The sequence below is a fragment of the Mustela nigripes genome, chromosome 2, assembly GCF_022355385.1.
Source record: "Mustela nigripes isolate SB6536 chromosome 2, MUSNIG.SB6536, whole genome shotgun sequence".
NCBI classification, from domain to species: domain Eukaryota; kingdom Metazoa; phylum Chordata; class Mammalia; order Carnivora; family Mustelidae; genus Mustela; species Mustela nigripes.
In genome coordinates this window covers 139,715,909-139,728,627 of record NC_081558.1, presented here as the reverse complement: position 1 = coordinate 139,728,627, position 12,719 = coordinate 139,715,909, and the positions used below count along the sequence as shown (strand labels likewise).

The 12,719-nt window shown below is 39.2% G+C and overlaps 1 protein-coding gene and 1 long non-coding RNA gene across 6 annotated transcripts in view; one reads left to right on the top strand and one right to left on the bottom strand.

The window, feature by feature from the left end:
• GPR149 (G protein-coupled receptor 149) overlaps positions 1-2,784 on the bottom strand; it is a 62,996-nt gene extending 60,212 nt beyond the window's left edge. The window contains exons 1-2 of one of the 2 annotated variants that reach the window (XM_059391707.1): positions 1,164-2,784; positions 35-227 (exon numbers count right to left, since the gene is read on the bottom strand). In XM_059391707.1, coding sequence (XP_059247690.1) covers positions 35-227; positions 1,164-2,177 — 1,207 coding nt within the window. In that variant the 5' untranslated portion in view covers positions 2,178-2,784. The remainder of the gene's footprint in view (positions 1-34; positions 228-1,163) is intronic. The other variant, XM_059391708.1, reaches the window with a different exon arrangement.
• Positions 1-12,719, top strand: part of LOC132012115 (uncharacterized) — a 196,068-nt gene that overhangs the window by 72,044 nt on the left and 111,305 nt on the right. The gene's annotated exons all lie outside the window — the stretch shown is intronic.

The window sequence follows — 12,719 nt, the reverse complement described above, 5'->3', positions numbered from 1 at the left end:
ATTGCCCTCAATCTCTGCACCGTCAAGAACTTACGTTTTTCCCCATCAGATGCCACTGTATATGCGTTCTGCTTACAGTTGATAATGCAGCCACAGGGCAAGTGGGTCCAGCGTTTGGACAAGACAAACACTGGGGTTACAGTGGTGGCCAGGAGGGTTAGTAGAAAGCTGAGTGTCTCGAAGGGAGGACTCTGAAACCCCACCACGTGCTGAACCATCATGTGGATCTGCAAAGGCAAAGAGCTTCAGACCTATCCCAGGATAAAATTTTCCACTTTGCTAAGCCTTTCCCCCAAGCATGCTGCCCCACCCTCCTTCTCCAGACTCCCTGCCTGTCTGAGAGCCAAAAATGGTGTTTGGTGCTGGACCACTGGGATCCCTTGGGATGAGGTCTGATGATTTAGACCACAGGGTGATTTGCACTCCTGGGTGCCTGGTCTGTGCCCCCTGCCATGTCAGGTCTCTTTCAGGAAGAACAATTACAATGCGGGGGACTCTAACAGGAATACAGGCAGGCAAACTGGAAACCTGTGCCTGGTACTCCAGATGGCCTTTGTCACATCTCTGGACTACCCCCACCCCCCTGCTTGTCACAGCAGGGCGCCACCTTCCAAGTCAAAACTGGTCTCCCTCCTCCCTCCTGAAAGCTTGAACAAAAATCCTGTTTCCCCTCCACTCTTATCTTTCTACTTCTGGTCATGCCTCTCCAATCACTCTCCCTGCTGAGGATGGGCGGTGTCCTTACTCTCGGCAGAAATGGAGTGGAGAGAAAGGGATGATAGACGATTGGAGGGGCAGGAGCAAACCCCCTCACTACCTCCTTTCTTTTCTGAACATTACCAGATACTGCTATAAGAGACGAGAACACCCTTTGGCCATGATAGATCTAGGAAAACTGTCTCCTGAGCCCCAAAGAGCTCCCTGACCCCCCTCCCCAATTTTGAAACAAGAAGCACTTAGGAGCAAAGGCTTCTCAGCCAACCAGCTTTACCGGTGAGCTGCCTTGCTCCAAGTGCCTCTCTAAAACCGAGCGAGACACAGTTGGAAGAGGACTTAACTGCGCGTCTCTTTGGGGACTCTCCCAACCAGGGACGCTAGTCCCAACACACGCATTCACACTGTCTGGTACACACACCCGCACGCTTGAGCAACTGCACTTTTACCATCATGGGCAGCCAAAGGATGACTTTTGTCAGCGCTAGGATCAAAGAGAAGCGCTTCTGCGCTACGCTCACAGTGAAGCTTCTGGTGCCATAGAGAGTCCCCCGGTTCTCACGCCTGCAGGCTCCAACCACGGCGACAGCTTCGTGTCCCGGCCCCTGCCCGGGCCGTGCCCTCGCTGATGGACCCGGTCCAAACACGGTGTCGGAGCTCGGAGAGCGTTCCCCAGAACACCGAAGCGCGGGGCCGGGAGCATCATCTGGGGACAAGGAAAGCACTTTCCCCCCGCTTGGAGGGGTCCCAGGAGTGGAAGCTCCGCGGGAAATTTCCTGGTAGTTGGCGTGGAGTCTCGGCGGCTCCTCTGAACACAATAACTGGTAAATGAGAGGGACCGAGAGGCCGGCGAGGAGTCCCAGGGCCGAAGTGTACACAACGAAGAGGAGCAGCACGTAGGAGCTGGAGCAGTCCGCCAGACAGCCCCAAGGCGTGCGCACGAAGGCGCCCCAGCCGCAGAGCGGGAGCGCGGAGAGCAGGAGACTGGCCGCCCACACGGTCAGCACCACGCCGAATACTTGGCCGGATTTTCTGGAGGCTGCCTGGCTCCCCACATCCCTGTGCATTGAGTAAAAGTTGTAGGAGACTAGGAGAGTCGCCTTCAAGTTGCTTGAGAGTCCCTGGCATAGATACAGCAAGGCAGAGGTGGTACACAGAGACTGAAAGTAATCAGGGTCCTCATTTGGCCACTGCAAAAACATGAAGATGGTCACCGACAGGACACTCATGAGATCATCCCCAGACCAGGAAGCCACAAGCATGGACACAACGGTTCTGTTCTGCATTTTCAGCAGGGAAACTAGTGAATAAATGCTGCCTGCCAGGGCTGCAAGAGTCATTAAGCATGTCAGGCAAAATAGATAGATATTCGAAGTTCTTGGCGGATTTAAAAGGTTCGTCGAATTATTTTTTATCCACAGGCTAGAGTCATTTGTTGATAAGTTACTGGAAAATCCAGACATTGTCTTTGGTTAATATTTAATTTCCCTTTCAATGAGTCTGTAAATATTCTCAAAATAAAGCATGATTGTTAGTTGCAAATCAGATCTCATTCTCTCCCACCAAGTTTCCCTCTAGATGTTCCCACGTCAGTCCAGCAGAAAATGATCAGGCATGTCTCCTTTAGATCTGACTCAACCCATATTTAAAAATTGGGTTCCATTTACAGCATCAATAAGAAACTTTTCAACATTCCAAGTTAAAAACAAACCAAAACTTCCTCCTGAAACCATTAAGTTTCTGGCATAAAAGCAAAAAGCTCCTCAGGTAGATTGAAAAACAATGATGTCTGGTTCCTTTTATGTCCTTCTTATGGAGCAAAGCAGTTTGTAGCTTGAGGTAATCAAACTCTATTCACTTTTTAAGAGCAGTAAAGCGATGCATTTGGTTCCAAAGCTGGATTCAAAGGCAGAGAGATTATCGGGTAGGTTTCAGCTTTGCGGGTTCAGAGAGAGAGACACACAGGAAAAAGGCGAGAGAGACACACACACACACACACACACAGAGAAAGAGAGAGACTGAGCACAGCTCCCCGTCGAACCGCTGTGTTCTTCAATCAGCCTGTGATCCTCGGAGCTGCAGGAAGGAGGAGTCAACTCCAAGCAGGAGAGAAGCAGGAACAAAAGGGAGGGGAGTTCAGTGTATGAGCGAAATGATGTACATCTTCTCAGCCTGCCTCATGCAAAGCAAGAAACAATTTCCTTGCTAAGCCTTCCTTTGTGGTTTTGACATATAAAACTAGCCCAGATACTTGCTCAGACTTGATGTGAATGACAAATATCATCTTTGAGAGGTCTAAGCTACTCGACTAAGAGATTGCTTTTATTCTTATCTAGACCTCTCTGATTCATAATGCTTTAGAGGAAGAATAGTCTCAGTGCCAGTTTTAAAAGAATAGGATGTACCAGATTTATTTTTTAAATATATATTGTACTTACTAAGTATGTCATAATGGTCTTCATTACACTAAACAAAATTTTGCAGACTCTTTAAGCAGAGCCATACCAGCTTTAGGCACATAACTATTTCCTACCAATGTCCTCCAGTAAGCAAGCTGCCTTTGGAATAAATAATGTTTTCTAGTTGTTAAAGTCAGATGACATTATGTAGGGTCTAAAAGGGAGATTATCGCACAAAAACATTTTTAACCAGAGTATTTGGGGTGCTGCGCATACAATAACTGAATCTCTGAACTTATTAAAAATTGTCAGTTTTGCAAGATGAGATACTTAGTAAAGAAATAACAGACAACCGTAGTTCTGTTATCAGAGCCAGGTATTTGAGCTTGATAACTGAAAGGAGGCCACACCCCAAAATCAAAGGCACAGCCAAGGCTTAATTGGGGCCATGGCTTCAGCTGAAGGATGACACACCGCCAATGCAGAATAATTAAGTCTAGTTTCCCCAGTGTAGGAGAGGCCCTGCTCAGAGAAAATTCCCTCTCAAGTTCCCAATATACTAATGAAGGAAAGGAAACAAAAACAAAAACAAAAACAAAAGTTAAGGGCCTCTTCCTGATTGGTTGGAGGGGACTCATCCTGACTGGTTGATATGGGCAGGAAGCAGCTCCTCGGTGCTTTTAGGAGCCTGGCTCTTCGGTTTTAAAGCCAGCTTGTATATGGAGCCGCATCCCAGTTTTGCTCCGTAAAAGAAACAGCCTAACAATAACAGCCAACAGAAAGCCCCCGAAGTACATAATGTTTTTCACTTGGGGCTTGTTCCCATGGTCCCTGCCTGCATTCTATTCAGACATTTCCCAGGATGCTTTAGGGTAGCCTTCCTCCTCAGCTCAGCCTCTTGAGCAGAGGGTGCCTTTTCCCATACAGTGCTGGGGTCTGAAGGAAACAGGAAGGTAAAGAAGGAAGTTAATAAGGTAATCTAAGTGAATGGAATGGGTAATAGAACTCTGATCGTTACTTTCATTTTACAGGTAACGGAAGCTACGTTTTAAACCTGACTCTGCTTGTATGGAAAGTGATGGTATTAGTCAGTCATTGCCAGCCAGACCCATCAGTAAACACAGTAGGCACTTTGCTTATCTTAACATGTTTTATTTCTCCTTTGCTCAACAAATGGAAACCCAACCCACCTGTTCCAGCTAGCTCAGCACTCCAGTTCTCCCTACTGATAGTAATAGACCTTGCAATGGAATGTGGGTTAGAAGAGTCTGGAGATAAATTCATGTTAAAATAAAGTTGCTTCAGAAAGCACAAAATGATAAGCAGAACTTTTTTTTTTTTTTTAAATCATTTTCGAAGTTCTGTGGTATGCTCTTCTGTGTCTTTTCTGAGACCTTTCCTTTCCTCCTATAAGCAAAATAATTCTTTTCAATATGGTATTTAATCCTGGATTTTCATTTGAATTGGACAGTTAAATGTGATACTCTTAAAATACAATGAATGGAAATTGATAGTAGCTGTTAAAATACCATTTGAGGCCTGGAGATATTTCCTCTATTATTACCATCAGTTTAGGGTTCTCCATTCAATATAAATTTGGAAAAGAGACACCTAACCAGTTTGTTGCCCTGGTCTCTAGGGTATGACAGGAGAGGCAAGAATATTAGCACGTTTCCAAAGGTTGGTGGTGGAACTGCAGCCAGTAGGGAGTTAGGAAGGATTTCTGAATGTGAACTTCAGACCCTGCTATTGCTGGCTATGTAATCTCAGGCAAAAATCATTATACTTTCTTTTCTGTTTCTGTGTCTGTTTCCACATCTATAAAATAAGGGGGCTTGAGGGGAGTATCTTTAGGCCCCTTCAAGTTGTAAAGTTAGATACAGTTTCAAAATCAGGTTAACTCTATCTTAATTTTCTTTTCTGCCTACTTCACAATAGTCAATATTGTCATAAAATGAAAGGGGGAAGCCTGTAAAACCTGATGCTTAGATTCGCCATGCTTAGTCTGCCCCACTATGATGGGAGGGAGGCCCTTACCAGTGTGAAGATGGTATAATCTTCAAGTAGCCTGGGATGTTGGGCCAACTGAAGGATCATGGCTGCCCTGGAGATCTGAGTGAGCGAATATAACCTTTGTATGAGTGAGAAGTAAGTTATTGAGTTGATTTGGGGGGCTGATTTTTACTGAGTGGTAACCTAGCTCATCCTAATATGGTTAGGTATACTGTTACCCAGATTTAAAAATCATAATCTGGCTCTGCATTCTGAATCACAACAGACATACATTTTCTACTTATCCCCTCTTAGCACCTCATGCTTGGGGACATGTCCAATGGATGTTGATTATCATAGAGTTGTTCCTCAGAAGGGACGTTTGAAATGTTTCATTTTTCAAAATGTTAATTTATAAACAACCTTTTACCAAGCTTTATATTTTATAATACATATATATTATACATGCATATGTTATGCACCTATACATATAATACATATATATTATATATGAGTTTCTTGGAAGTTGTAAGCCCTCCCCTTAGCCATAATCTCATTTTCTTTACAATATTCTTTTGAGCTTAAAAGAAATTTCAAAGTCACTCAATACTTTCAAATAACCAGTATAAGTTTTGGTAGACCAGGAAGAAAGAGTTCTAAGAGGTTCCTTTGTACCTTAAAAAAATTTGCTCAGTTCCTGTGAGTGAGCCTCCTTCCTTTGTCTCTTTACAATAAAGCCTTATATACTTAAATTACTTAATAATGTAATTAAATTCTACTTCTAAATCACTTAATAATATAAATTTATATTGATTTACATGGAAATTATGATTATACCAGAATAGCTGAAGTGAAGACTGACTTATTGTAGTCCCATTGCTGTTTTGGTTACTTTAAAACATATACTGAATATAGCATTACAATCTATAAAACAACCTACAGAGAGATACATGGCAATAATTTCATTGGCTTTTTGTTTATGAAGTCCTTGATGTAATTATACCTCTGCAAAGCACTGAAGACAATTCATTTATCTAAATGTCCACATTATTTATATCTGAAAATCCTGAAAGAGTAGAAAACAACATAACAAATTCTCGTTGAATATGGCAGAGTAACATCCTTCATTCTATGGGGCATTAGCAATAAACAAGTAACCATAGGACCAAATAGAAACATTTAGTTTTGTTTCATGATAATTTTAAAGAAGTATCAAAAATAAAGTTAATCATGAAGGTATATTTTTGTTTCTAGAAATATAATGTTATACAGACAAAACATTTTAGAGGACTGGCCCAGCTTTAAGCTCTTACTGACTTATCAAAATGTAAACAAAAGATCTCATAATGTATCCAATATATATGCATATACATATATAGTATTAAATAAAATCAAAATTTTATAAATATAATAAATATAGAAATTTATAATATATTATTACTGTGTGTATATGTATATAATTCTATTAAAAAATGCATATTCTGCTTTAGCTGATGGTTTTGCAGAAAAGTAAGTAGCAATTTGGCATCATAGGAGAACCTGGATGCTGTGATTTATTTTCTTCTCTTTCAATGCCTCATCAGAAACCTACAATATTTAATATTATCTAAGAATTATAAGTAAAGGCATAATTTAATGTGGCTATAAGTTAGACACTAACTTCATGAATCTAATCTTTAGAAACCTGCTCAATACACTGTCAACCCAGAAATGTCCCTTGATATTTGTGAGGGTTGTTTCAAAGGTCTCTCAAATGGAAAATTGCATGATTTTTTAAAACCTCTTCCCTGGATTAAAAAAAAATTGATAGTATGTATGTATGTATATTTGTTAATGTGTGTTAGTATATGAGTGACAAATGTTACTATATGTAATATGTTAATGTAGATTAGCTACAGAAAGAAGCAAGGTTTGTTTTTAAGGGTTGATGCTTACTCAGTGTTTACTCATTTTGGATGAGGACCTTGACTATGATAGTTATGTAAGGTCCAATAGCCATATAATAAAGATAATACCTGGAGGAGAGTTTTTATGTAAAACTGTGTGAAGCTGTTGAATGAATTGAGAATAACAACCCATTCTGTAGAATAGAAGTATAAATGCTGGGACATCTGGGTGCCTTGGTTGGTTAAGCACTGGAGTCTTGATTTTGGCTCAGGTCATGATCTCATGGGTCGTGAGAAGGAGTGGGGATGTTTGGGATCCTGTCCCAGCCCTGCCTTGGGCTCTGCACTCAGTGAGGAGTTTCTTGAAATTCCTTTCTTCTGCCCTTCCCCCACTCATTCACACTCAGTCTCTCTCTAATAAATAGATGAATCTTTAAAGATATATACAAATAATATTTGTCTACCCTAAACATAATGACAACTATAAACTTCCACTCGTTCAACATCTATTTGATATCTAAAGGTCAGACATGGGGCACCTGGGTGACTCAGTCATTAAGCATCTGTCTTTGGCTCAGGTGGTGATCCCAGGATCCTGGGATCAAGCTCCACATTGGACTCCCTGCTCGGCGGGGAGTCTGTTTCTTCTTCTGTGCTCGTGCTCTCTCTCTCTCATTTTTCATACTATTTTCTTCCTTAAATTCCCCTCTGATTAACCTTTCAGTCCAAGAAATTCAATACAATTAATATTTAATGCTTAGGATTATAAGGTCCTCTGGTACAACAAATTGAATAAGCATTAAATTGGTAATGCAGGAGGTAATACAGGGGGACTTTTGTACCTTATTTTCCCAAGGTCCATTTGAACTACAAGGTTTCAAGGAAATTATTTCAACATTTAATATCTCCAGGATAGAATAATGTCCTGAGCTAAGTACTATCACTTAAGTGATATACAAAGGAATCTGATATTAATTTTTTATTTCTTTCACTAGGGACTTGATGAAAACTCACAAAAGTAACTATGAGGTTAGTTCTTGGTTCTGGTCTAGTTCAGATTTCTTTTCATCTTGAATTAGTCAATGTTATGCTGATCCTCAATTATTATTATTTTTTAAAAGATTTATTTATTTATTTATTAGACAGAGATCACAAGTAGGCAGAGAGGCAGGCAGAGAGAGAGGAGGAAGCAGGCTCCCCGCTGGCTGATCCTCAATTATTATGTGACCTCCCCTAACTCTCCCCACCACCATTATTTCTGTTCCACACCAGTGTGTACTGGGACTTTGCTTCCCTAAGTAAAGCCCTTTTTAGTATTTTCAGATGAATTTTACAGTCTCTACCTCTATAAATGCTCACGGTTTACTTTAAATACCTAACCTTCACTGGTCATGTTCTCAAAGACGGTTGATCTTTCTAGCCCTTTTTGAAAGGAATACCACTCATTTCCGTAGGGAATGGCTCTTATGAACCTCGGTGTTGTGGCTTCACTTTCTCACCTGAACACTCTGCCCTATAGGAGTGTCATTGTCTTGCCTTGAGATGTTAACTGTGGCATGGAAATGGGTAATATGTTTTATCTCATATCTTTGGGCAGGAAGAGTATTTTCCTTTTTGGCCTTGTAGGCTACTTCATAAGTAAAGAAAATGACTTTAAAAGATTTCTTGGTTTATTTTAGTGGTTGGCAGACTATGATCTGTCTTTATAAGTAAAGTTTTAAGGGAACATAGCAACACCCATTCATTTAAGTCTTTTAATGGTTACTTTTAAGCTACAACAACAAAGTTGAACCCTAAATAGTTGTGACAGACATTATACAATCCACAAAGCCAAAAAGATGTATTATCTGACCCTTTACAGAAAGTAATTTGTTGATTCATGGTTTACCTAGAAGAGGAGCATTTTGATGCAGAGAAATCTCAAATTGGTAAAATGTTTGGGTCATTGTGAGAGCACATCCATATCTTATATATTCTAAGATATATAATAATATATTACATAATGAATTATACATTGTATTTATATGTAAATTATATGTAATTAGCAATATCAATAGCAATAAGGGCTAACATTTATTTAATTCTTATGATCTTATAAGACATTCTTCAAATTTATATACATGTATTAATTAATTTCACAGTTCTTTGATGTATTAGTTTTAGCCCTATTTTCCAGACAATGGAACTGAGGCACTGAGAATAAATAACCCACCTAAAATCACACTGCTGGTAAGCAAAGGCGTTAGGTTTTGAACCCAGGAAATCCAGAGACAGAACCCTGACTTATAGAGGCAGGACTGTATGTGCTTTATTTTCCTGCCCTATTCTCTAGATTTCCTGTCTGTACAAAGATCCTGGGAGCTTCAATAAATCAGAGGGATTGCTGGGGAAGAAAATGTCCTGAGGCAACACAGTTTTCTGAGGTCCTAACTCAGTAATAGAATGATGCAGATGGCTGCCTGTTGTTTCTTTTCATTTAGTATCCTCGAGCTCCAAGGGTTTTAAAGAAATTATCTCAGTAGCTCTTTCTTCCCTAAGGAGTAGTGAAGTTTTATCCAAATTCTACAGCTGAGAAGTTAGAGCATGCAAGCAAAATCATGTATTCTAGATGATACTATAATTTGGTGACTAATGTAAAAATTGACCTTCCTTCTTTTTCTTTTGTTATTTGTTCACACGGACAGAGCTATGTTTTGGATGTATTTGAAATGGAAAGTTTATTTATTTATGAAGAACATATAAAATCTTGAATGAAAGAGAGACATGGTATGGGCTTAGAAATAATAGTCCTAAAGAGGTGAAAAGTGATATTGATTCTCTGGTTACTGTGGTAGAGAAGCTGGAATCCAAAAACCTGGATGTGATCTCATCAGGCTTGCTTTGAATCCTTCACCAAGCCACTTATGATCTTTTCTATGCCTCAGCTCCTCTATCTTCATAGACATGATAATAATACCTATCCTGAAGAACTTTAAAAGTTCAGACGAAAAGCATCGTAAGAACTTAGAATAAATAATGATGAGTTTCTGGTATGCTTATCTTCATAACTGAAATCTATCTTCAAAACATCACCAGCTCTGTGTTCTCTGGTAGATGACAATGAAGGGAAAACAGTGGTGATGAAGCTTTTATCTCCTTCCTTTCCTTCTAAGTCTCGATACATAATCAGAACCACAAAGTTAGTGTGCACATTATACCATTTCCCATTTGATGCTCAAATTAAAATGTGTGATGAAAAGAGGAAAGAGAAAAGGAGTGTGTGTTGAGGGTGGAATGGGTATTATATCTAGGCCGATCCACTGTGGTACTGATGGTGGTAGGTGTTGGGGTTGGAGGAATCTGACCAGACTAGCAAGATCAGGCTTGAAAATGGGTTAGATATAACTGTAAAATGATAACAGAAAAACCCCCAAATAATACAAAAGAAAACTATTCTCTCACTGTTCAGGAGTTAATTCCCATTAGCAGTTTCATGTGCGCACATATATGGAATCTATACACACATGTGATCATACTTCTGTCTTTTGTTTTTTTCATGGATCAAACCACCTTGGAGATCACATCATATCAGCAGTTCATTCTTATTACATAACTGTTTTGTATTTGATTATATGAGATATAATTAATTGGTTCCTTATTGAAGAACATGTGGATTCTTTTTCTGATTTGCTCTAAAAGTAATATTGAATGAACATCCTTGTACATATATCAAAGCATCTTTTTATAGGTACGTATATAAGGTAAATTCCTAACATTGGAATTTCTAGGCCAAAGTCACTTTAAATTTTGATAGATTTGACTCTGTTCCTCTCAAGAAGTTACACCAATAACGGTAGCATAAACCCAAATATTTTTTTTTTTTTTTTTTTTTTTTAAAGATTTTATTTTTTTATTTGACAGAGAGAAATCACAAGTAGGCAGAGAGGCAGGCAGAGAGAGAGAGAGGGAAGCAGGCTCTCTGCTGAGCAGAGAGCCCGATGCGGGACTCGATCCCAGGACTCTGAGATCATGACCTGAGCCGAAGGCAGCGGCTTAACCCACTGGGCCACCCAGGCGCCCGATAAACCCAAATATTATTAAGGCTGCCTGTTTTTCTCACATTCTTACCAGTATTGAGCATTATGAAAATTTTTATTTTTTTTCGTCCATCTGCTAGGTTAAAAAATATGGATTTACAAGTGCCTGTTGTGTGTGAAGGAAATAAAAAGGTTATATGTTAAGATATTTGTTCTGAATTTGTCAATTACATTTTGATCTTGTTGATGATTAGTTCTTATATTTTAAAAAGATTATTTTATTTAGGCTAATGAGCTTGGGAGAGCATTCTTTAAAGAGAAACAACTCAAAGAAAAAAGAGGGCCTGGGTTGTATAGCAGCAAGTAAACAAAGGAACTACTGAGAAAGGTGGAGGTGGTCTTCTCTGGAAGAATGCCAGAGCATGGTGGCCCTTTGTATTTAGCCATTTCCAGAACATAAGGGGTGGGAATCTCTCAACCATTACTATTTTCTTGGCACAAAGGGCTCAAATGAAGTTCAACATTGTCGCACTCCCCTTTTTTTCAAAATAAATTGAACAAAAACTCGTAGATTTTACTCTACTTGCAAGCTAGTAAGTTAGCTTGCTACAGTTTTGTGACAAAATACAGGGGATTCCTGGATCAGAAATAACTTGATTACAGTAAGAGCAGTAGAATATCAGTATTTTCTTGTGTCAGCTTCCCAAGCCCAACTTTCCACAGAGTAATACACAGAAGGCCAAATGACTACCTGTACATACAATAGAGATTGTGTTACAGGGGAGAAATGCTGAACTAGCTTAGGAAATACCAATAATTTATCATGGTTAGTAAGTATGCCTGCCCTTTACTCTGGAGGGAGACACTTTTTTCTTCTAAGGCTGTAAGCAAACCTGCCTCTTACTTTGGATACAAACGTCATTGAAAAGAGAATATAGAAAGGCAGTCAGTTCTCTTCTTATAAGACATGCGGAAACATGAGATATGCATGGTTATTGTTTCCCAATAAGAACAGAACCCGTATACCCACTATTACCATTACTGTTGAACATACTTCTGGGGGTCCTAACCAATGTTATGAGGAAAGGAATACAAACAAAAGTTTGGAAGACATGGAAGTTAAGAAAGAAAATTAGTATTATGTGCAAATGATACAATCATAAACCTAGGAAGCAAAAGAACTTACTGACGAATTATCACAACTAAAAAGGAAATTCATCTGTTGGGCAAAAGATCAATTTTTAAAAGTCAGTAGCAGCACTTACCAACTAGAAAATGTAATAAAATAATTATTTTCATAATTTCAGCCCTTGAAGCACTAAAAATCATGAAATATCTGAGCAATTAATTTAACAATAAAACTCAAATCCTACTTAGGAAAAACTTCAAAACTTTAACAGAAGTCTGAAAAAGATGATTTAAATAAATGGAGATATATTCCATGATTCTGGAAAAAGTGACAGTATTAGAACAATAAAAATTCTTTCTAAATTTATCTGTACAATTCATTTCCCATCACAATTCTAGGGAATTAAGAAAAAAAAATCCAAACTCAATAAACAGTTTAAAATGTATTGGGAAGATCACTACATTTGTATCTTTAGGGTAAATACCCAATAGTGCAATTGCTGGGTCAAAAGATACAAAAGTAGTGATCCAAAGGGGCATGTGCACCCGAATGTTTATAGCAGCAATGTCCACAATAGCCAAAC